This window comes from Leptinotarsa decemlineata, unplaced genomic scaffold, assembly GCF_025532065.1.
Source record: "Leptinotarsa decemlineata unplaced genomic scaffold, Ldec_3_MD MMD2_tig00002159_RagTag_RagTag, whole genome shotgun sequence".
NCBI lineage: Eukaryota > Metazoa > Arthropoda > Insecta > Coleoptera > Chrysomelidae > Leptinotarsa > Leptinotarsa decemlineata.
Window position 1 is genome coordinate 2220247 of NW_027412574.1, and position 26129 is coordinate 2246375.

Genomic DNA, 26129 nt, shown 5'->3' on the forward strand with positions numbered 1-26129 from the left:
TACAGAGACATTTGTTTTTTCAAACTAAAATAAAAATATCGGAAAAACAGCTTTCACATTTTCCGATTTCCCCAAAAACTAACTGAATGCAAGATATGAAACTTTATGAGTATATGATATTTCAAATCGATATAATCGATTGATAATCAAATTCTAAATACCGGTGGAAAGGTTTTTCGACCCTGATCATTTTCTCTAAAGCAAAGTGTTGATAGGAGGAGAGTTCTCGTAAGGAAGCGTTGGTACAACTGTGGAAAACTGGAGCGTTACAAATGATGTATTGTGTAAAAACGAAAGATATCGAGGTCTACAAAAAAGCTCATTGAGGAAAGAACAACAGAGTGCCGAGAAGGACCACTAGGTCTCCAGTATCAGAGAAATAACGCAAGTCACCGACATCCGAAAGATGGGGATCGTAAAATAAGATTCAGTAATACAAAGGACAGTTAATACTTCGTTGCATGTGTGGGTGGAATTTCGATGCTCAAAGGTTCCACAATTATATATCGATACTTAAGAATGCTGGCAAAAGATGTATGGGGAATCCCGCACGACGAAGCAGCGAAAATTTAAAGAATTTTTAGAAGATATTCATGTCAGAAATCACACAAGGTAAGATCTCGCTAGTCCGTAGCTCGCACTAGATTCGACTTTTGAGAGTTGTCGTTTGTAGGGGGGCGACAGCTGGTTAACGTAAAAAAAGATTTCAACAGAACAGAGAGATACATTTGTCTGCAAGGCTAGTAAATATAGTTAATTATCGAATAGACAAAACTTCCATGCGAGAATATCAGAAGCGAAAAAAGCGATATTACTGATATTCTAGAAGAAGTTGTCACTGCGGAGTCAGCAAGTCCATGGTCATGTGATGGAATTGGCCGATACTTGATGAAAATCCATAACTAACGTATTCAAAAAACACTTTATTGTGAGATTTTCCCTAAACAGTCATACAAAAACGCAACACGTCTTTGCCATACAGTGGCTTCTTCGGGCGTTTTTCGACAAAAAGTTATTCTTGATGAAAGTTTGTGCATCCCCTAAAACTAAACATGCACCAACAAAATACAGTAAAACAAAGGTAATATTCGAGAAGCCTTCAACTATTTGAAGTAAGTACTCTTATTATGAAAAATATAGGGTTATTCAGAAAAACTGTTCAGAATTGAAAAATACATCTAGATTTGAAGTCATGGCCATCTAAGTAAAGTTTTATTTTTTACGAATTTTTGTAAAATGGGGACCACGAAAAAAAATTTGATAAAACGATAAATAGACAGCATCCTGTACACGACGGTTTATTTTGAAAGCCTGTAATATTAAAAATTACATAACTATGGTGTTAACCACGGTCAATTTTTTTGAAGAGTAAAATAATTTTCAAAGTTTCAGGTGCAAAGTTATTTTTATTTTTTGTTAACACCGAAAATTACTCAAAATTATACTGTATTGTGACAAGAACCTTATATTCAATAATATCAAATCACAAAACATCAAAATAATATAGGTATTCCGGAACAAACTCATTGATTTTCTGGAGATTTTCTTGTCCAAAATAAGTGTTTTAAGTTGGCGTTATCATAGTCATCTTCATTTTCATCAGGTTGGAAATTTTTTCCCTTACCCTTTCGTCCTCCTGACGAATGGTTCATAACATAAGGTGTTTTGGTGGCGACATAAAGATCAGTGACCTCTATGCCGCTCTGGCCTTGTGTACCCCTTCCTGACTGGGGTATTTGATGAACAAACTGTTCATTTTAACAGACGTCGTGGGGCCTTCACTCAACCGAGCGACGGGGCCTTCTGAATCGAGCGGGGTCATCTATAGTGTAATCTACAGCTTCCCTAACTAATGGGTTATCATGAGTTTCCGCTGACTCGAAAACTCTCTGATTCCTCGACTGAATGGACTGCCGTATAGTTAACAGCTTCAAATCTCTGCGGATGGCTTCATTCCGCACGAACCATGGAGCATTCACCAGCATCCTGAGAAGTTTATTTTGCAACCTTTCCAAAATGGAGAGGTTTGACGGGGCTAAGTTGGCGTTGAAACCAAACGTATGTTTGACATTTAAGTACGTGACATATTTGCTAAATATTCATTGCGTAAGTTATTGTTAATGCTTATTTTGTTTACGTTTGATAATGAGTACTATTTGAATAATATCAAGATGCTTACAAAAGAAGAAAAAGTTGAAATTGTATTATTGTGTGGGGGAAAATACTCCAAGCAGATAAGTAAATCACGCTACAGTTACCCGTATTTTTAAGTGAATTTAAAGAACCAGGCAGTATTAATAACAATTTCAAAAAACCTCACCCAGCTGCAAAAGTATCTAGAGAAGTAGGAGAGGAAGTGTGTTTGTGTTATCGAAAATGGTAAGACATCAATTAAACAAATATCAAAATCTCTTGATGTACCTATTACTACCGTACAAAAAATTTCAAGAAGAAATAAATTCAAAGCTTTCAAACCAAAATTTATAAATACCCTAAAAGAAAGGGATTTTATCCAAGATTTGAGTTTTCCGCATGGTATCAAGGAGAATACGAAGAAAACGCACGGTTCCCGATAAATATTTTATGGACTGATGAAGCAACATTTACAACTAATGGAACAGTAAATTCACAGAACTGTAGATGGTGGGCTTTAGAAAACCCTCATTTCACTATAGAGTGCAAGGACCAATACTCATTCAAGTCTTATGTGGACTGTTAAACAATACTGTGATTGGTTCCTTCTTCATTGATGGAAACCTTAAAGCCAACCGATATTTGAAATTTTTACAAGATTTATTACCAATTTTAAATCAAATGCCGCGTAGACAAATAATTTGGCATCAGTTAGATGGAGATAGTGATAGAACGTTACTCATAGTATCCAATGCCAGCGCGCTCACCAGATTTAACCCCAATGGATTTCTTCTTATGGGGTTTATTGAAGAGCGAAGTTTACAAACATCGCCCTTTTAGGGATAGAGAATATTTTAAAGTGTGATTACTAATTGTGTCAGGGCCATTCAACTGGAGCACATTACGAATGCAGTCAAGGATTGTGTAAGAACCGAACTGTGCATGTTGCGGGATGAAGATGTAAAATACTTCTTTCGGAAACATGCTTTTGTTTTTAATCAGAAAATCAATGAGTTTGTTCCGAAATACCTATTTCATTTTGATGTTTTGTGATTTGATATTATTGAATATTAAGTTCTTGTAACAATACTGAGTAATTGAGTAATTTTCGTGTTAACAAAAAATAAAAATAACTTTGCACCAAAAACTATGAAAATGTTTTTACTCTTCAAAAAAATTTACCGTGGTAAACACCATAGTTGTGTAGTTGTGTGGTTTGTAATATTACACGCTTTTAAAATAAATCATCGTATACAGGATGCTGTCTATTTATCGTTTTAGCAAATTTTTTTCGTAGTCCCCATTTAAAAAAAAATTGGTAAAAAAACTTCACTTAGATGGCCATGACTTCAAATCCAGATGTATTTTTTACTGCTGAACAACTTTTCTGAATAACATTGTCCGATATTTTTTAAAATAAGAGTACTTTACTCCTGTCTCAAAATTAAATATTCGAAGGCTCCTCGTATACTACATGTGATTTACTGTATTTTGTTGGTGCATGTTTAGTTTTAGGAGATATACAAACTTTTATCAAGATTAACTTTTTTTTGTCGGCGGATTCCTTGTTCATCTTTCACTGCCTGAACAACTGTGCATACTGTTTTTGGCGAGTGCATTGGCTTGGGATGTGGGGGGGTTGAGAAAACAGGCCATCGGATGCCTGCTTCCCCGTTGCTCCACTGGGAATTGCAGAATCACTTCTGGTTCTGTTATTCTCTAACTGAATGGCATCCCAACGATGGCTTAATCCTAAGGTGTGTATGTCCGTGTCGAGAGCATGAATGACACTGAGCCTATCAGCTGTCTCTACGGAACCTTCGAGATACCTTCTTTCCTAGCTACTCGTGGCACTTTTATGGACAGAGTAAACTTAAAAATTCTTTCTGACGCCGAGTCTACAGATGAGATGGATGTCGAGCTTACGACTCCAACTGACCTCCCTGTAAATTTAGATCAGGAGCGAGAGCTTCTCAACTCTCCAACTCCTGATCCAATAACTGAACCTAAAAACAAAAGTTTGGTGGTGCAGCCAGGAAACGACTGAGTCGTCTCCTCAAGAGCGGGGTACCTTATGATACCGCCTTGCACCAAATTCTTGAACGGCGCACGCAGAATCTGTCTCAGGTGCAGGAAGAAACCCCCATGAGCAGGTTATCAAACGTTTGCGCTCAAGTGATGATTGACCAAAACCAGAGGCGAAAAAGCCCTGGACGGTTGAATCTAAGGCTTCGTCAGGTGTAGCTGACGTGCAAACACCCTCATATGGGAAGGTTGTCGCGGGTATCAAGGTGGGATTCTTGCACATTGACTATCTGACTACCTCATTAACGATGAAACAACAGAGCATATACTTTGTGCCTGCCCCGCTGGGGACCGAATCAGGTTTTTAGAGTTCGGCAGAGCCGTACTTTTACCATCTGACCTGAAAGACCACCATTCAAACTTATCGGCTTCGTTAAGAAGCTGGGTTTATTTGGTCGAGTGTGAATAGGTGTGAGCAACAGTAAACCCTTGCGGGTTGCGGTGGAGGGTCGAATACACCGACTCACTTTGGACCTAACCTAACCTAACTTTTTGTCGAAAAACCCTTATTAAATAAGTTCAATATGATGCATACTTTGGGGATGGCACTGTATATTCAATATGAATTTCTACATAATAAATAGGTCATCAATCGAACAAGTTGAATGTAATTATGATTTCCAAACGACCAAAAGTAATTTTCATATTCGAAAACTACAATATCTCATGTCATGAGACAATTGCAGGTCCGTCACTATGGAATGCTGATTATCTCTACAGTGTGCCGGCCTGTCGGATGAGTAATTAAATTTGTTTTTTGTCAGTGTCCCCCGAACATTCGTAGTTGCATTTTAATCGAATAAAACGCTGTTGATTATATTACCTTTGTTGTCTCTATGACACACACAATGGGTCGTCGGTCGACCTCCAAATTTATTTCTCAACTTCGTTAATTCACAAGTATAACTAATTGCCCGATTAGGCGACAGTGAAACTCAATTAAATACGAATACTGCGTTTCATGACCGCATATTTGCAACTATAATGAATGCATCCATCATACAAGGATTCAATTGATTTTCAAAATACAGTGCATATTTCTTCAATGTCCTCCTCCCTTTTATTTTTTGAACGGGTCAACTCGAAAAATTGAAATTTGGGATAATGAAATTAATGCATGAAAACTTTATTTTGAAGTGAAATTGACAGATGAAACTTTCAAGATGGCGACTGGGCGCCATATGGGAAAAAATTGAATGGAAAGGGGAGTCTTGTGACACATCATTTTTAAGCTCCTGACGAATACTTTACAACCCTAGAATATGAAGTCAATATGTTCACTTACTACAAAATGACGGAACATTTAATAATTTCCTGAAGACAAACATTAATATCGAATTTTCCAGAAATATTCCTTTTTATCTGCCATATGGCAATTTTAACAACCCGATAAGGTTTGTTAAGTTATTTTTTTGTTTATATAAACGACAAAAAATGTAAGTACGACAATGAACATCAATGTTCAGTTAGAATATTTTCATTTAGTTTTCACTTTTACTAGTAAAAAGATACCACGTCAACAATCTCTGAAATGGACGATTCTCGTCCATTGGAAGAAAAAAATTGAAGCGATTTTCATTTACGTTGCGAAGCGTAACTTTCACAAGACCAAAAGGATTTTCAATGAAACTTTTCCGAATCGTCCTATCTGTAGAAAATATTTGAGGGAACTTGTATCCAAATTCACAACGACCGGTAGTGTACATAACAGAAAACCCCCAAGTCATCCGTCCATTCCAGAAAAACAGCAAGTGCAAATAATTGGTGAGATGGTAATAAATCCTGAACAGTCTATTTATTCCGTGGCGAATGTTTGTGAGGTGTCTCCTTCTACTGTGTGGAGACTTTTGAAGAGGAATAGGTATCATCCATACAAAATTACCTGGAGATGACCCTGATCGAAAAACAGAATCCAGCAAAATCATGACGGAAACCATTGCAAGGCATCCTACCTATCCACCAACCCTCACGTTCCGGGAAACATATACCCAATATCAAAAAAAAATTAACGTTTGGACAGGAATATTGGGAAACCATATTGTAGGACCTCTATTTATTGATCAAAATTCAACAGGGGAACTGTATTTGAATATGCTGAAAACTACTGTTGACCCTCTTATCACTGAAATCGTCGAAGCGAATCCTAATTAATTCGATATTGATATTGTATTCCAACATGATACAGCACCACCACATTTATTACTCCAGACAAGTAAGAAACTATTTGGATACTACTTTTCCCGGTCGTTGGATTGGCGATCGAGGTCCTACAAAATGGCCAGTCCGCTAGCCAGATTTGGCACCTTTAAACTTTTCTTATGGGGCTATTTAAAGCAAAAGGTGTACGAAACTGAACCTGCTTCAATATTGGATATACGGCAGGAGCTTTAAAAAGATGCATCACAAGACACCCCTTTCCATTTAATTTTTTTCCCCAGATGCGTCCAGTCGCCATCTTGAAAGTTTCATCTGTCAATTTCACTTCAAAATAAAGTATTCATGCATTAATTTCATTATCCCAAATTTCAATTTTTTGAGTTGACCCGTTCAAAAAAATAAAGGGGGGAAAATTAAAGAAAAGCACTGTATAAATAATATCAATACAGAACATAGGCTTTCACGGCCGGAGTTACGATTGAAGAGAACAAAATCCGGTAGGCCGTTGTCGAATGAAACCTCAAGTACCAAACGTTTCGTCTACTACTGTAGTAGACATCATTGGTATGTGCGTTGACTGTGACGACGAAGGTTGTATATCGACGTCTAAGCAAAAACTGACGAAACTTTAGGTATTACAAGTTTCATTCGACTACGGCCTACCAGATCGGATTTTGTTTTTTCTAATGTTGATAAAGGTTCAGAGCACCAATATATTCAATATAATATTTAAACCATTACTAGTGTAATGTATCGAAATATCCTGTTTATGAACAATCGCTAGTAATCGATATGTCATAGCGTAACCCGATCTGCCAGATTCCTGGGCACCTGCGCGTAACGAAAGGGCTGGAGGTCTTTGTTGAGATATCACCATCGAACACCGACAGTTTTGTGATTACGATTGGATGATACGCGTTTAATTATTTTTCAACAAATATATCCTTTGCTAAATGATAAAGTTGTATCATTTGTTACATTACAACTAGAATATGCTACCGGTGTGTGTGTGTGTGTAGGTTCACTTAAACTAGGTCAGGGAATAGGCATATTCACAAAAGTATTTACGTTGTTCACGTTCCATTTTTTCAAACCAATAAAAAATTTAAGGTAAAATCTAAACATTGAAAACCTCGATGCACACAGAGATTACCGAAAATATAAGTCAAAGGTTCAGTAATTCTATATCAATAAAAGTAGTAAAACAAATTTCAGTAACGGAAAATGATGTATCTTTTTTCTCATCGTTTAGAATTTTGTACATAAAATTACTCACCTCTTTCACATCATGAGTTTTTTTTTGAGAACACCTCAAACCGTTCAACTGTCCGTTATCAAAAACTTTTTGTTGGATATGCAAAAAATCCACCACCACAAAATATCTACATTTGAATACAGGATGGAAAAAGGATATTGGATAAGATCATCCCAGAGCCAGTTCACACACTCTATTTATATTACTCTCATAATCTAATTCACTGTTATATATCTGTTAAGATATATACGTATGTAAAGAATTGACTTTCAAAAATTTGAATGTAGTTGATATCCAGATTCCAACCTTAAAAGCAATTTCTACCACGTTATTGTAAGTGTCAAGATGAATAAACGAATTATTGAAAATACTAGGACCGAAATATTTAGATGAGTTAGTTACAAATCCTGAAAACAATTACAAAAAAAATCAGAACCCGCCATCGTTGGTTCTCTCTGGTATACCTATTCCATCAAAATTAGTGTTACCAAGGGATCCAAGGAATTTGTTGACGATAGCATGATTGTCTCTTCTTGAGCGACAACAGGCAAATTTATATCTAAGTGAAGATCTGTTGGGGATCAAATTGGATACTTTTCAGAAACTTGCAATACTTGAACTACAGTGCTCGTGCATTTCTATAAAAATGATTCCAAATATGTTGATATTTTTTAACAGTGTAAGTCCGAACTTCGAATATGAAACACGTATCCGACTGTGCACCTCTGTATAATTTTATATACTAGTAATAAGAACCCAGCGTTCAAAAACCACTTTCTGTACCAAATAGAATAACCCAGAGTAAGAAGTGGTAATGACGATTTCCATTAGGAGACACCATCTAAGGTATTGACAAAAATCCCAAACCATGAACATCATAAAAAATGAGAGTCGCATAGCCAATGATTGTAACGCTTTTGGGCGTATCTCTATTATACTATGTATTAATTGAGCTCACATATTGGTTTGTACTTAACTATGTCTTGATTCGAGTTTGGACACTTGAATAAAAAATATGAATGAAATTCTTGGGGCAGTCTAATAATTCAGTAGCTTTTTTTTAACCTTTTGAAAAAAAGGACTCATATACTTCAAGGAAAAATTGAGAACTCGGTTCAATTGATTTTTTCCAACTCATACTGAAAAAACTGAGCACAAAACTATTGTCTTTTTTGAAAACTCGGAAAATTAATCTTCACCACAAAAAGTTACTGTGGTTCAATGGATAATTGTCCAATAGCAAATCTTTATGATTTTTTGGTCAACCAATAAATCCAATAAAGATATCGGAATGGTCATTTTCATTTAATCAATCCAGTGCAATCCTCTTTTATGTCATTTGCACCTCATTTACCACTTGAAATTATTTTTTTCTTCGAGAGAGTAGAGGAATTATAAATATTTAACAACAATTTGGATAGTGTAAACTGGCCTATGGAATTGAAAATGGAGCAGTTACCATTCCAAATTAAACATCCATGCATTTACAACAAAATTTATTACAAAAATACATACAAAAAAATTTTCATGGGAGTCATAAAAATTTTGAAAGTATTCTGGAAGGGAATTCTGCAGATTATGGTTTCTTCATTTTGGATTCGAATATGAAACATTCATAATATTCAAAGCTTTTTTGGAATATAATATAACAATTGTAATGATAAAGAAAGATTTTTTTAATGCGACTCCAACATAAATAAGCAATTTGTTGAAAATTGAGATGTATTTACATGACCAGCTTATGACAAATGATGCAAATATACAGATCCAATTAGAAAAGTTGTTAAATTTGAAAAGTATAGACTTCATTAAATAAATTTCGAAATTTCATTACAAAGTAACCATGGATCCGATTTTGGTAAACTCTTATCAAATAACTTTATTCCCAACAATTAGTCATTAATATTTATACTTCCGTTTATTACTATCATGAAATTAACCTTCAAATGTTGATTGACTATTTGCTGATGCACGATGTCACAAGTATTTCTTGATGAATATATGACATTATCTGCAATAATAATTCAGGTAAACGTGCGGTTTGCTTATTTATATCATTCTACATTTAGAATTGTAATAATCATATTGTGTGTTTTAGCATTTGTGTTCAAAATATAAAATTTATAATTAATTTTTGTAAAACCTAATCTTCAAGATGGTATAGTTTTTTTGATTTCAGGCTAAAAAGTGTAGAAATATTTTCAAAAACTATTCTGTTCTATTCAAGAGTTATCACAAACCTGCACAATTCCCATTCTCAATATCTGTCTAAAACGAACAGTCATATTTATTCATGCCAACATTTGATTTAAAAAATATTTATATATACATCAAATTTTCTAATTGTATAATAACAATATTAGAACAAAATGCACTACTGCCACAACCAAATAACACGTAATCACCAACATGCAAACAACAGATAAAGGAGGGAAAGAAATAAATGTTAGTAATATAGGGAGTTCTAAATATAATTACTATTCATTCAAAATATGCCGTCATATTGTAGATCATAAATATATGAAATCGAAGCAAATGAACCATATTTTATTTTATCGGAATTTGCAAAGGAAATCCACATTAAATCAATACAGACGGCACCATCACACCATGACAAAGAAGATAATAATTTACATTTCCAACAAAAAGCTACAGTCGATAAATATAATCTAAAAACTAAAAAGCTACACTGGTTTTGGCTTAAAATGTAAGACTAGCATATTCGAATTGAAGAATCAATCATAATACAATTAAAAAACTAAAGTTTTGTTTTTTGAAAAAAAAATCAACTGAGATCATTTCCGGAAAAAGCATAACAATCAAACTAAATGGTATAAACATTTATAAATTATGTACTTGGAATTGAGATGAATGAAATAACATTGGTCCATTCGATGGAACAGAAACTGAATATGGGATGAGTAAACATGCAAGAGTTGAAAATGCTTTTGAAATTATGAGAAAATTATCACATGATTCTGTGCTTTCAATACTAGTTTAAAATTGTTTGTTAACAACAGAACGACTTCTTGGTATTGTTGATGTGAATAACTTTTTTTCACTTTCGAAACCCAAAAAATACAGTAATTAGACCCGTTTTGGTTTATATTTAATCTATAATGGAATGAACCATAAGTGAAACTAATTTTGTATGTTGAACAATGAAAAATAAATAAATAATAACAAAACTAATTGTTATGAAACTTACATAACCACATTTTGTGAATGAGTTAACTATACAATGTTTCAGTGTGTACCCAAGTTATAAAGTAATTTGAAAATCATTTTCCATAGAAACGACTTGTTTCTAAATCAATTTTCAAACACAGGAATTTGCTGATAATTTCAGTTATAATCGTGTTTGCAAACGAAACCTTTGACATCTTCTATCCATAATAAATGGAAAAATCAAAATAATGAATTGCACATTCGTGTTATAAACTTTGACATCCTTACAAAAAATACTTTTCGAAAATTTAGAAATTTTGTTTCCTAGAAACCAATTGACTTCAAAGAGAATGCTTTCGTTACCTCTGCTTCAATTGTTATCATCTGAAATGATAAAACAAGTCCATAGAACGCTGAACATTTTTTGTAATTATTTAGCAATATGTATGGACTTTTATTACAAAAGAGGCAAATGTTGACTAAATACCAATTGTGGTCTCGTCTGAATGAAAAAAAGGCAAGTTACTTGCAATGCAATGTTCAAAAAAAAAATATTACAATATTCTGAATAATATCTCTCAAAATCCATTAGTCAGGAAATTTGTTTTCCAGACTTGAGACATGTATCTAAAAATATATGAACGTTTTATTTTGTTAATAATTATTAAGGAAACTTACATGTACTCATATTCATTTCAAACAATTTTTATAGCGTTTTCTAATCCAATGATATTTTGAATGTCGTAGGAATCATGGCAATATAGTATAGTAGTAGAAGTAGTATGTAACTGTGTGTCAAAAGAATTTGAAAAACTACTGGTCCATAATATTCATTATACCAATATCAATATATTGTGTTATCATATACCTAGCAAATTACATATGGGGATGTTCATTTTACTTTTTTTATACTTCTGATATTAAGCCACATCCCAAAATAAAATATACTAACTATCCTTGATTATGAACATATTGAATACCAAGTTTTTTTTTTTTGTTAAGATGTCACGATATATCACATGCACATGGACACTGTAGATGAAAACTAAGCTGGAAAGTGTCATGAAGTAGTCCTCTGGGATATTATGTATGATAAAGTAGATGTAAATGTCGCCCTACTCATCCTAATAAAAAAAGAAAACTGCCCTTTATTTCAAATGCCCAATTCACGAATTACATTCTCATCTTTTTTTAATTAAACAACTCTGTGAAGTTAAGTGAAAAAAATTATATCGAATTATCAATATTACACTAAAAATCGAAGGTTTCAAATAAATTTCATATGAATAGGAATTTAGGATTGTAGGTAATCGAATGACATTTCAGTGAACATACAAATTTTTGTACACTGAAAGTAACTCTTCTATCGCGAACAGAAGAAATATTTTACCTATTATAATTTTCTTTATATAGTTTAGGAGGTGATATGATTCATTACAGAAAATCCGCAAATATATTTTCATTCCAATACTCCGATTTCAACCTTATTGTCATTACACTAAAATTCCATATAATAACGAGTTATTGGCAGTGACCCTTGCTAGAATATTTTTTCTAGAGTTTCCTCCATCTAAAATTTTTGCTAAATAAAATACTCATAACAAATTAGGAATCTTTTCCAAACTCTATTTAGTACAATAATTGAGAACTTCTTCAAAACGTTTTTGGTTTCTCTTTAATTTAAATAACTGATTCGGTCCCCATTCCCCTCCCATATATATCGTCCAACTCTCTCAATGTATTTAAAACATAATAACTATTGCTCCTGTGCAAACCTCTAGTTCTAGCTGCCGCACAACACCATTTTTCCACACTATCCTTAAATCTAGTGAACAAACCTACCACAAACCATAAGGTAGAAGAAGAGCTGCTCACCTCTCTGTTGTCCTGTTCTTGGGGATCGGTGAACTTGACCGAATGCGTCCGGCTAGCTTCATGCTCCAGCCAATCTTCGTCATCATCGTCTTCGGTTGCTCCATCTGTTCGAGACAAGGTACTACCATTAGAAAGACCTGGCGTGACGTCACAGCGATACAAGCGGCCATCAGAAGCTAGCGGGTGCACATAAAGACAGTAAATAGGTGCGTTACACAGAAAAAAAACAAAAAAAACAAGAAGCCCAGAAGTGAAATGAGTGTGTGAAGAAAAAATGAGTGAGACAGATTACCCAAACAGTGCTATTTACAATGTCGCTAATTGTTTGTGATAGATGAAGAAAGGGAACAATGACTTACATTGGGACACATAAAAGAAATCTAAATACATTTTTCCAGAGTAAAATTTTTATACATCTTCATTGAAGATGGCAGCTTTTTTAATGGCCATGTGGCCATTTACAAAGTCATAGAAGACAATAAGTATTCGATTTCGTGAAAAAGTGATAAAAATCATCAAATCAAACTGCCATCAGTCAACGAGTAAAACATTCATTACTAACATAAGACACATCTTGGCAGATATTGCTTAATAACTGCCAAGGCATAAAAGGAGTATAGACAAAAGCTTATTTAATATTACATGAACTGTCTTCAATTTTTTCAAAGTACAATAAAAAATGTTCACCACATTGCTAAAATACTTTGGTCACCTGATATTCAATTTTCAAGAGAGGTGTAGAGGGGATAGGCAAGTATTTCTTTTTTGTAGTAAACCTCAATCCTTAAACAATATATTAATGATCAGATTCCAAATGTAAAATAGCATTTGTAAATAATGCTGAAATGAAAAAATTAAAATTTTCGTCAGATTTCTGTCAGATATTGCAAATAAATATTACCTGTGCCTTCAAAATTGAATCACTGCAATTTATTGTAGGTCTGTTCTGCTAATGAAGTTTTTTCGTTCAACAATAAAATGGTTGATAGTGTATCTGAGTACATCTAATGATAATTAGTTACTCAAGTACGGCGGATTCTCATGTGACTTCACGTTTAACAATTAAGATCTGCATTGTAAATGCAGATACTATTTGCAGATACTACGTGGTAGGAGATCATCATAAAAATGAGAATTAACTCTTTCTTTTTTTTTTTTACCACCTATTTTTGTAACTAAGGTTACTGCAGTTTCGTCCTACAAGGACATTTTCAACAGAAATACAATAAACTGAATTTTGTGTACCTGTGACAATGTGAATACGCTAATCTGAAAATACGGCGAGTAGACCAGATCAATTTGGTCATTTATACTAAAATTCCATAATACTAGGCACTAAATTATCAGAAATATTATTGCAATAAAACGAAAACATTGTTGTCAGGTTGTGATTATACATTTTATCATCTTCTATTTAAATCATACACACGCAGTTAATGGTCATAAAATAACGGACAACGTGTGTTATTCGTTAAAGAAACTGCTAATGAAACATATTCAACAGCATAATTGTTTATTAAATAGATATAAAGAATTTGAATTATATTCTGCGACTAAAATTTATAAATGGCAACGTTGCGTACACAGAGATGTTTGTAGGGCGGAAAAAAACAGCGGATTAAATTTACCGTAAGCCATCAGCATAGGTTAACATCCATGGGGGTAACATTCGTTGAATAACAAGTAGAGTAAATATTTTTCTATGATCTCTTATTATAATTTATTTATAAAGATTATTTATAATTCATTTATAAAAGATTTAGGTCTGTTTCAACACTGATAATAGTTTTGGAAGCTCTGTTATAAAAACTCTAAAATTCGAAATACTCTCTTTCAATAATAAAATAAATAATGATATTTTTGTATAATACCCACCCTAGATGAACATAAAAGAGGAATAAAACACTTGATGAGACTTGGTTGGAACAAAGCCATACTGTATCAAAGGTATGGCAAGGTTTAGAAATAAAAAGTTGTCGATAAGCTTTTATTGAAGGCCTCTTGACAGGATTAAAAGCGCCAGCTGACAAAGGACGGAGGCTCATAGTAACTCATTAAGGCAGTGATTTGGGTTTTTTTGGAAAACGGCTTGTTAATCTTCGAGTCCAAGAAAACTAGCCACTATCACGAGAAAATGGATGCCCAAAAGTTACAAGTTGGTTTTTAAAGATTTTACCAAACATCGAACCAAACTCTGTCGTCGTCATGGTCAATGTTCCTACCACAGCAGACAATCGGAGCAGTCACTAACAACTGCCTGGCGAAAAACTAATATCATCAACTGGCTGTCTCAAAAAAATTAACCATTCGACGACAAAGTCCAATTACTCAATATTGCAAGGAAACATACCTCAGTTGAAGAAATATGTTGTCGACGAATTGATTCATCAGTCATTTCGCCTCTCTGCTTAGCATTGTGAGCTAACCCCGATCGAACTAATATGGGCTCAAATAAAAAACCAAGTGGCGAGGAAAAATTCGACTTTTAAAATGGATGAGGTATAAGGCCTACTAGCTACTGCTATATAAAATGTCACACCCGAGTCATGGAAAAAATGCATTGGACATTTGATGAAAGAAGAAGACAAAAAGTGGGATCTCGACACTAGAATGATAATTGCAATTGAACAATTGATTATTACCTTGAATAATAGCGAACGCTATAGTTTCTCATCATCCGACGAGTTTTCTTCAGACGATATTAATAATACAGTACTGTAAGTAACTTCAAACTTTTTGCGGTGGCAGTGGTTTATGAGATTACTTCTTTTTGAGATTATTTGCAGAATTTTACAAAAATCAAGATAGACCACTTAAGGTCAATTTTACATAAATTAGATGGATTTTTTCTGAAATGCTGCAAATAATCGTAAAAACCATGTGATTATTCTAAAAGTAAAAATTGGAATTTGAGTCTGAAAATTTGAATTGATGCCTTATTTTAGATTATAACATTTTGTATAAAGTTATGAAAAACCGTCTGTTATTACCGACTGTGGTGGTGTACATTGTTAATAATTTCGGTTAATTGTATTCGTTTGAAAATGTCCTCATAGGACGAAACTGCAGTAACGTTAGTTACAAATACAAGTGATATAAAAACATTGGAAGTTTCAATTCTCATTTTATATTCGTTTGAAAATGTCCTCATAGGACGAAACTGCAGTAACGTTAGTTACAAATACAAGTGATATAAAAACATTGGAAGTTTCAATTCTCATTTTTTATTGGATACCCAAGAGAACCCATATTGCATTTCATCAGTTCGGACTTCCATTGTCTAATCCCTACTATCCCTACTTCCCTACTAATATTATAAATGCGAATGAAAGTTTGTTTGTTACGGTTTCACCCGAAAACTACTCAACCGATCATCATCAAATTTTGTAGACATGTTCTTGGAGGTATTACTCGTAGAAGTAACATAGGATACTTTTTATTAAAAAAAAGAATATTATGTAAGATAAAAAAATTGTTTGTCATTTATATTGTACTGACACTTATTTAATGGCATAAATGCGAGCGAAACCGCGGGTAAATGCTAGTATGATATAAATTGATTTGAAATCCCTGAAAAAATCTGCAAAAAATTTAAAATATTAGCTGAAAAAACAATTTCATTAGGCAAACAACTTTTTAATGTTTTACACATTTTTTCAGGGATTTTAAATCAATTTATATCATATTAGACAATGGAAGTCCGTGCTGAAAAAATGCACTACGATAATTGAATACATGAACACATAAAACACTGAATAATCAAACTTAACTTTATTTCACTTTAAATTCAACAAACACTTCAACCAAAAGTTTCAACTATTATTTAATTTCTATCGCCTTACTAGATCACTTCGCGTACCGCACTGTTACGTCCATTTCTCTGTGTACTTGACTGACTGAATACGCTTGCGGCCAGCGGTTAAATATCGCAATGGAACATCGTAGAATTTTTGTCGAAGTTCTTTGCTGCTTCTCGAGCGACAGGGAACATTGGGCATTCCCACGCTTGCAGCCAGCGGTTAAATATCGCAATGGAACATCGTAGAATTTTCGCCGAAGTTCTTTGCTGCTTCTCGAGCGACAGGGAACATTGGGCATTCCCACGCTCTCAGCTACTTCACGTCTGGTTTATGGTTACCAGTGGCGGCCGGCTTTATTTCCTTTCGGGTATGATTTACAACAATATGTATGAATGCAGAAAACTTCCCAGCACACAAAAATGAAAAATTCACCACCATTCCGTAGTAATTAGCATATCGGTTGGCTCATGCCATGCAATTTTTTCGGAATTGTTGAACTTACAGATTTACTTGAAAGAGCCATAAATGATGACGAATCAAGGGTATATCGATATGACACCGAAACAAAAGTCCAATCGTCCCAATGGAAGAGTCCACGAGAAGATGGAAGAGACCAAAAACAGTACGCAAAGTTCGATCGAATGTCAAGGTTTTGATCACTGTTTTCAGAAGTTCTTGCCAATGGTCGTACGGTCAATAAGGAGTATTATCTTGATGTTATGCGCCGCTTGCGAGAAGCAATATGAAGAAAATGTCCGGTATTGTGGAAAAACGATTCATGGCATTTGCCAAAAATTACATCTCAGAAGTGCTGTGAGAATTGGAAAAAACAGTGGCACAAATGTATTATATTTGAGGAAAACTACTTTGAAGGTGACAAAATAAACAGTGATAAATAAATAAATATTTTGAGAAAATTAAAATTCACCTTATCTTTTGAATAGCCAGCGTATGTGTCTTGTTTGTTTCAACTGTTGATTGCAAATAGAATTATTTTTACTTATTTGTGACAATACTAAAAATTTATTTATATTAGAATTATTCTACTTCCAAATGAAGCATTGAAAATGAGTGTATAGGTAGGTCCTGAGTCATTGGATCATTTCGACCTAACACTGCAACCCGCGACGGTTTATTGTGGATCACACCTATTGAAACTCGAACACATAAATCTAGCTACTTAACGAAGCCAATCAATTCATTTGGTGAGTGACCTTTCAGGTCAGTTGGCAAAAGTGGCGCTCGCTCAAGTATTGGTTTGATACCGTGGTACATTTTCCTCAATCTAGTCAGGATCTGACTGGCGATCAGTCTGCAATTACCTCTGTCAGGTAGGTAAGCATTTCAAGGAGACACCCTCCAATGGATGCAGGTCGCTAACCACACCCACCAGCCAGGAGTTGCTCTCCTGATCCTCTCAGATAACTTGTAGTCATCCAGGCCAGAATATGCAGCTCTGGAATCGTGCCAGTGAACTATTTTATAGAATATTGTCCAGGGCAGCCATTATGGCATACTGAAAAGAATTCAATTGATTGGCAAATATTGAGGTTTCCACAGTAACCTTGCCATATGAGGGTATCTGTAAGTCAGCTATACATGAAGATATATTAGATTAAGCCCAGAACTTTTTCGCCTCTGATTAGGCCGAATCATTTGAGCATAAGTATTTGCTGACCTACTCGAGGGGGAAATTCATTTCTCTCCTGTTGATAGGATCCTTGAGAACTGATAAGCTTTTTCTCTTGATCCAATATTACAGGGAGGACAGTTGACGTTGTTTAGTCGAAAGCAATCTTCTCTGTAGACTCAGGGTCGGATTCTTCAGTTACTTCATGGTCCATCAGATCCCACAAACAGCTGTGGAAAGAAGGTCCTTCACGTTAGAGTCCCGCATTTCCATGGTAAGGATTTCTGTTAATGACAATGAGTTGTCTCAGAATCATTTATCATTTCGGCACGGATAAACGCGTTAAGATGTGGCATCACTTAGGAGGACTCTTACCTCTTATGGGTAACACCTAATCAGGAAGGACAATTCATAGAGTAAAGTACTTTATTTGATGATTTTACACACTACAGTATATATGACAAGTACAGTACAAAAGAGAATATTATTATGTTAACATACGATTTAACCTGATATATCGATGCACTATGTTGATTTAGTTTAAAATTATTCAGGGAATTCGTTGAAGTTACACATTGGCCGTTCAAACAATTTTGAAAAGGCTGGTAACAAACTACCTGATTATTATATGGTAACATTTCTATATTATAAACCGTAACAGATATGAAGGTGATCAAAAGGGAAAAAAGTAACTATCGTGTAGAAGAGTACATTGGTCGAGTAGACAGAAGAAACTAAAAACGCTTGTTTTGTTTTTTTACGAATAGAATTGTTTTTTCATTAAATATAACTCGAAATGCACTATAACGATATAACAATGAATCTTTGATTGAACGTTTCATGTCGACACGGCCACCATCAACTTTTTTCAATCAAACCTGTCTCTTTTATTACAAATGTTGATGAAGCGATAAAATCACAATTCAGTGATATTGATATTTTCAAAGCGTTTCATTCGAAATAACTAGCATCATTACAACAATTCTTTATTAGGTTCCTGTCGTTAGTTCTTTTGTGAATTGTTTCGATGTCTTTAGAACATATTTAACTATTGGTATACCTCAGATATTACCAAATAATTTCGATAAGAAGATACCTCAACACAACAGACATTCGTATTTTTCATTTTTGGAAATTTGGTGAGCTATACCTGAATCGTCGTTTTCCGAAGATTTGAGAGACAGTGGTGCATTCGATAGAAATAAAACTAAAAAGTATGTTGTTACTGGAAGTGTGAGGAAGCAAAAAAATGTTTTGGGTAGGCAAATATTACCTCTTAAAGATCAACAAAATGATATTGCCCACCAGTTAGGGATTTCAATGTAATCTACGGGAAATATAAAAAAAACAAATACAAATGCTACAGGATGCGCACACCTTAATAAAAGGAATTACAGAAGGAGAGTACCAGTTGCGAAGTGGTTAAGACATGGAAATAGAGACGTTGGAAATATTTGTCAAAAAATAATATGGACGATATGGTTCAACAGAAACATTCATTATAGGTGGAATAATACGAATGAACGTTTACACAAAGAAACCAATTTCCTGGAAAGGTTCGGAATAAATGTTTGGTTGGGAATTTTGGGAACAAGCTTAGTAGGTTACTTCTTTCAGGATGATCATTTGAATAATCAAATGTAGCTACATTTTTATCCAATGAGTTTGATGGCTATTTAAATGAATTGTCACTGAACATCCGCCGTGGAATAAAATAGTTTCAACTAGACGGTGCCCCACCCCCTGATACAGCAAAAATAAGGGAATATTGAAATGCAATATTCAATGAAATAGATTGGAAACAATGAACCAGTTTCCTGGCCAGCTCAATCCCCCCGACCCGACCTCTTTTAGATTTTTTTGACACCTAGTACAGATATCAACCATCTCAAACACAAATAAAAGATGCATGTAATAACATTACACTCATCATGCTAGAAAATTGTCAAAGAAATTGCAGTAACAGACAACTTATGTGCACAAAGCTAATATGGCGGAAAGAACAGGTGTCCTGTCAAGTGCTCTCAGAGAAATTGAAAGTTACATATCTAAACATTGCTCTAAAAAAGTTGTTAATAAAATTAAGTGCAAAAAGTGTGATGAATATTTCCATCCAGCATGTTTCAAGCAGTCTGGGGAACAAAAAAAGGCTGACTGTAAACATGAAACTGACCAACCTAGTGAACAATTGGCTCATCTATCTGAAGAAGCTTGTCTAAAAGAAGAAAATAAATTACTAAGACAAATCATAATAGATAAAGACATAGTCATTACCGATAAAGAACAGGTGATAAGTCTGCTACAGGAGAAAATTGCCTTCATGGAAGAAAAACCTGCCATAAATCAAATAAAACATCAAACCCCAGGTTCCACAAAAAGCACTAGATATGCGGATAAAACAAAAACAAACAAATCACCCAAAAAAAGTGAGTATACAAAACAACACCTTGAAATTGATGATAAGTCTAAAATGGGGAAAACACCAACTTACAGGATGGCGCACCTAAAAACAAAACACCCAAAGATAAAATCCCAATATTGGAACTGGGAAAAGAAAAGGAAAATATAAATCCAACATTGGAACTGGAAAACAAACAAAAAAAGATAATGACTAAGATTATTAATTGAATAATGATGATGGGAACGCTAAGGAAGGCTTTGAAGAGGCTAAAACAAAAACAAAAAAAAAACATAAAAAAATAAATCAAATAAATGTTGGCTGTGGTAATGGAGACAGTAATTTTCACGGAAAACAGGATAAACCGAAAAAAATTTGGTTATTTGTGACAAGAGTTCCAGATGATATTGAGGAAGAAAACATTAAAAACTTCATTGAAACAAATTTAAAGCTAGAACAGGACTCGAGTCTACTAGAAGTCGAAGTTAAAAAGCTATCAACATTCAATACAAGACGCAACAATCAATCGTTCATGGTTGGTGCAGATCCTCTTTTGAAAGAAAAACTCTATGATCCGTGTTTCTGGCCGAGATATATAGGATTTGAACGTTTTGAAGGAGCAGACATTTCCTTAGCAATGAAGAAGTGGTGGTAGCAGAAAAAAGGCCATTGTCTTTTTTAGGTCGGAATACAAAATAGTGGACACAAAATACTATATCCTTCTCTCAAACATTAGTGGACTAACACAATATAAAATTGACAAACTAATATCGGACTATTGCAATATGGACCTGAAAATTATCTGCATAACTGAGGCCTGGTTGACAAACAGCGACATTTTGAGTTTTAACTTTCCTTATTATCAGCTGGTAAATGTATTTGGTAGATCTAGATACAATCGAGGTGGAGTTGCCATTTGGGCCAAAAATGATATTAATGTAGAGTCACTTTCTTTTCATGAGTATTGCATTGAAAAAGATATTGAAATTTGTGGTTTGAAATGGATCAGGAAAACACAAATATTCATAATTATTTCTTGTTATAGGTCACCTAAAGGCCACTTTGATACATTTTTTGAAAACCTCACAATGATTATGGAAACTATGTGAGAACAGGAGTTGCGTATTTTTGTGTGGTGACTTCAATATAAATTCTATGACGACACATCAGTCTCTAAAATTTACTCATATTTTAGAATCATATGGGTTACTCCCAACCAATCACACTCCCACACGTGTCACTTCCACCTGTGAAAGTATACTAGATCAAATATATACAAATGTTGAATACTGTGAGGGTAACGTTGATATCAATACTGAATCAGACCATGATAATTTTCTACTTGCAGTACCTTCAGATAATGAACCTTCTGTTAATACAATTTATGCTAGGGAAACGAGTGAGGTAAATATTAATAATTTTATAACCTTATTGAAGAAGGAAAACTGGAAAGAGGTTTACTTGGTAAACAATACTGATTCAAAATGTAACGCCTTTCTTGACACATTGATTTACAACTTTGAAGCCACGTGTCCCATTAAAAAAAAAAATTAAAAAACCATTGGGAATGAATGGGTAACAAATGAAATTAAAAAAATCATCAATCAAACAATTACATTACCTAAGAAAACAATTTCCAACACTTGATCTTGAGTATAAATTTGCCAAAAAACAACATAAAAACCTCTTGTTAAGTACGAAAAGTCAATTTTACATCAATAAAATTAAAAATTCATCTAACAAAAGTAAGTCTACTTGGCAGATTATAAATGAGCTCAATGGAAAAAAACCCCAAAAACACATCGCAATAAAATTACATAATGAAATTATTGAAGAACCATCAATTTTATCAAATATATTTAATGATTATTTTGTAAACATACCAAAGAAAACAATAGGAAATATACAACACCTAAATCATCGAATTAAATATCCACAAAATAATTTTCAAACAGACAGAATATATAGTTAAACCTCTAACTCACGTGATTAATAAGTCTCTTGAGGACGGGATATTCCCAACAAAATTGAAAACTTCATTAGTGTCTCCTATTTTAAAGAAAGGTAATCCATCTGACATATCTAATTATAGACCAATCACTATTCCATCAGTAATATCAAAGTAATTGAATATGTGGTTCTAAATCAACTGGTATCATTTTTAGAGAGAAACAAAGTTATTATAGATAATCATCATGGTTTTCGTAGCCAATACTCTACTACAACAGCAATTATTTCGTTCTATGAGAAAGTATTAATAGCTACTTAGAAGGGTGAAAATCCAACAGGAATATTTTGTGATTTAAGTCGAGCTTTTGATTGTGTTCAACACGAAAATCTGCTTGATAAGTTATATAAATTTGGTATAAGAGGTAAAATTCATGAGTGGTTTAGCTCGTATCTGAAAGGACGGAAACAAATTGTAAAAATCTCTCATTGTGGTAAAACATCTCGGTCATATCCTCAAAAAAATGACATTGGGGTATCTCAAGACTCCATTCTGGGGCCAATACTATTCGTCTTATATATTAATGAGCTACCTCTGATCTTAACTGATGCATTCACTACATTGTATGCAGATGACTCAACGCTACTTTTTACAGGAGAAAACTCTGAAATTCTGAAAACAAAAATTAACACCACAATGCACAACTTTTCAGACTGGTCTTCTGATATGTCTCTTCTTTTTAATACAAACAAAACAAATTGTGTAACTTTTCATACTCATCAAAACAAAAACGTACCGCCATTAAATATCAACATTAATAACACATGCATTTATAGTACTGAAAGTGTTAAATTACTTGAAATTTTTTGGACGAAGACTTATCATTTTGAACTCACTGCCTACAGCTTTCTAAGACACTGAATTCAAAATGTTACCAAATCAGAAATCTTAGATATACATTGAATTTGAATCATCTCCGTTTATTCTATTTTGCAGAAGTTCAATCAAGAATTAACTATGGTATTGCAGTCTGGGGTGGATCAGCATATGCACAAAATGTTTTTCTGGTTCAAAAGCGCATTATTAGATGTATTGCTAGAGTCACATTAAACCATAGTTGTCGTGACCTTTTCAAAAACATGAGGATTTTAACAGTTAGTGATATTTTCATTTTAGAACTTTTGAAGAATATACACAAAGCTCGTGACGACCATATGCGTGTAGATGAACTACACAATTGTGATACTAGTCTGAAAGGCAAATATTGCGTTCCCTTCAGACGCTTAAATATTAGCTTAAATTCTCCTACTGTACTTGGCTTAAGACTCTATAATCGACTTCCACAAAGATATAGATCCTTTTCAAACCGGAAATTTTCAGTTTTTCATGTAGAATTCATTTTACGTAATGGTTTCAATTTCTTCCAAAATTTCATTATAAAATAAATTGTTTTTCTGTTTGATTGTTGTCACTGATGATGCTACTTATTTATTTTAAAAGAAACGCTTCAAAAATATCAAAACCACTGAATCGTGATTTTATCGCTTCAACAATATTCGTAATCAGAGACAGTTCCCTATTGGAAAAAAAGGTGGTGGTAGCCGTGTTGACATGACATATTTAATCAGATTCGTTGTTACATAATTATAGAACATTTCGAATACAATAAAACTTTCCTATTTGTAAAAAACCAAAAACAGTATTTTTAGTTTTCCCTGTATAACTCCAAAATGGCGAAAGTCTCTGTAATTTTATTTGACTATGTACTATTCTCCACGATAGTTACTTTTTTCACATTCAATCAGCTTCATAATCTGTTACGTTTTAGAATATACAGACGCGCCAGTGTGTGTATATAATTAGACAAGAATACACACACGTGTTTTTTAATAATTCAAAATATGCAGAGAAGGTTAGAGATTTAAGCTCCAATTCAATATCATTTACTACCAGATTTTCATGAACAAAATAGTAGACAAATTTCTTGTTCATAAGAGCACATACACTTCAAGTTTTGCGAAAATTGATTGTCATCAGGTAATCATCTTTTTTTTGGGTTTAGTTGATTAAAAACGTTATATGGAACTAATGCATTTATGAACATTTGTTAGCAGTATAACTGTTGGTAAATTCAACTGTAATTAGCTGGATTATTTTTTCGTTCATGACTTGTATCATTCAAAAATTATGAAGGAGATACAATATACTAATAAATCCATTTGAGTGCAGCTCTAAATTGAAATGATCAAACAATTCAATTCATGCATCACGTAAATACAATAATAAAAATTATTCAATTCACTACTATCGAGAATACTTATTTCAATATCATTTGTAATTTTACCACAGCACTGCAGTAGAAAGGAATTTTAGTATTGTAGCAATTAGCAATCATTCCTAAATACGTCAAAAACAATTACAGAACTCACAATAATCAGGAATTTCAAGAATTCTTTAGTGATAAAGTAAACGACAATATCTGAAAATTTTCAATTATTTATTCTGTTGAGTAACAGGATCAATTTTTTCTTAAAAAAACAATTGTTTTCTTACCGACATTTCGAATTTAATTTAATTCTTCGTCAGGTCGAGAAAAGTACATTCTCGGAAATTTGGTTGTTACAATGTTTTTAATTTTTTTAAAGTATGTATCTAATATGTCTGATGGTTCATAAAATAGCAATAGTCAACGCAAAGAAACTACTTTTCGAGCCCTGAAGAAGAATTTATTAAATTCGAAACTTCAGCAAAAAAACAATTGTATATTTATTTTTTGAATTCAACATATATGTATAACACATATAAACACAAGCACAAATATCTATAATAATTTTATAAAATACACAAGTTTCTCAAGATTGAATAAGAGTGGAAGACTCTTAATTTTTCTTGTAATCTGTCTTCAACCCTTTACAGAATGGAGAAATTAGTTCCGGGTAGATGAAATTTCTGAAAGGCAGAGACTGCCTTTCTTGTTGGATAGTCATGTATCTGAGATGCATATGTACAAAACTGAAGTAGAAGCAAAGCAAATATTAACCCCTTCAATTCAAAGCAAAGCAAATTGTGCAATAATTTGAAGACAAATTGATTCATACAGTCTGCATTCATTCTCAGAAATATTTGTGTGCCCATTTACTAGTAGAATAATATATTTATTGGGAAAGAAAGGTTTTGGCTTTCTACTACTCCATCTTGATACAAAAAAATATGGGAATTTTCCAAAGAAAAAAGGAAGCAATCAATTTCAAAAGAAGTAACTATATACATAGATGTGTAGATCATGTAAAGAAGTAACTTTCAGACACAAACTAAAAAATAGCCCTCTTGGAATAGCTACTTTCATACAAACACTGAATTACACGAATCTGGTACTGAAGAGCCCTAAGGCAGCAAAACATCGATGCTACTAGTGAGGATGATTCACTTAGTATATTGTGTAGGAATCCTGTGATTGATATCTGATTCAATTTCATAATGAACTTTTGAAATACAAACTGAGTAGAGAATAGTGTTTTTTGTATAATTCACTGTTCATATAAAAGTATTTGTTTCGAAAGATTTTTTTTTCGTGTAATTCAATTTTTATATGAAAGTAGCTGTTTCAGAAGGGCTTTTTCTTCCGGTTTGTGTCTGAAAGTTATTTCTTTGTATGATCTACACATCTATGTATAGAGTTA

General features: G+C 33.5%; 1 protein-coding gene across 9 annotated transcripts in view; it reads right to left on the reverse strand.

The window, feature by feature from the left end:
- scrib (scribble planar cell polarity protein) overlaps positions 1-26129 on the reverse strand; it is a 313705-nt gene that overhangs the window by 217900 nt on the left and 69676 nt on the right. For 8 of the 9 annotated variants that reach the window (XR_012465828.1, XM_074177046.1, XM_074177048.1 and 5 more), the window contains exon 5: positions 12674-12849. Coding sequence is in view for 8 of the 9 variants with exons in the window: in XM_074177046.1 (XP_074033147.1) it covers positions 12674-12849 (176 nt within the window). In the remaining variant the exon portion in view is untranslated. The remainder of the gene's footprint in view (positions 1-12673; positions 12850-26129) is intronic. The other variant, XM_074177044.1, reaches the window with a different exon arrangement.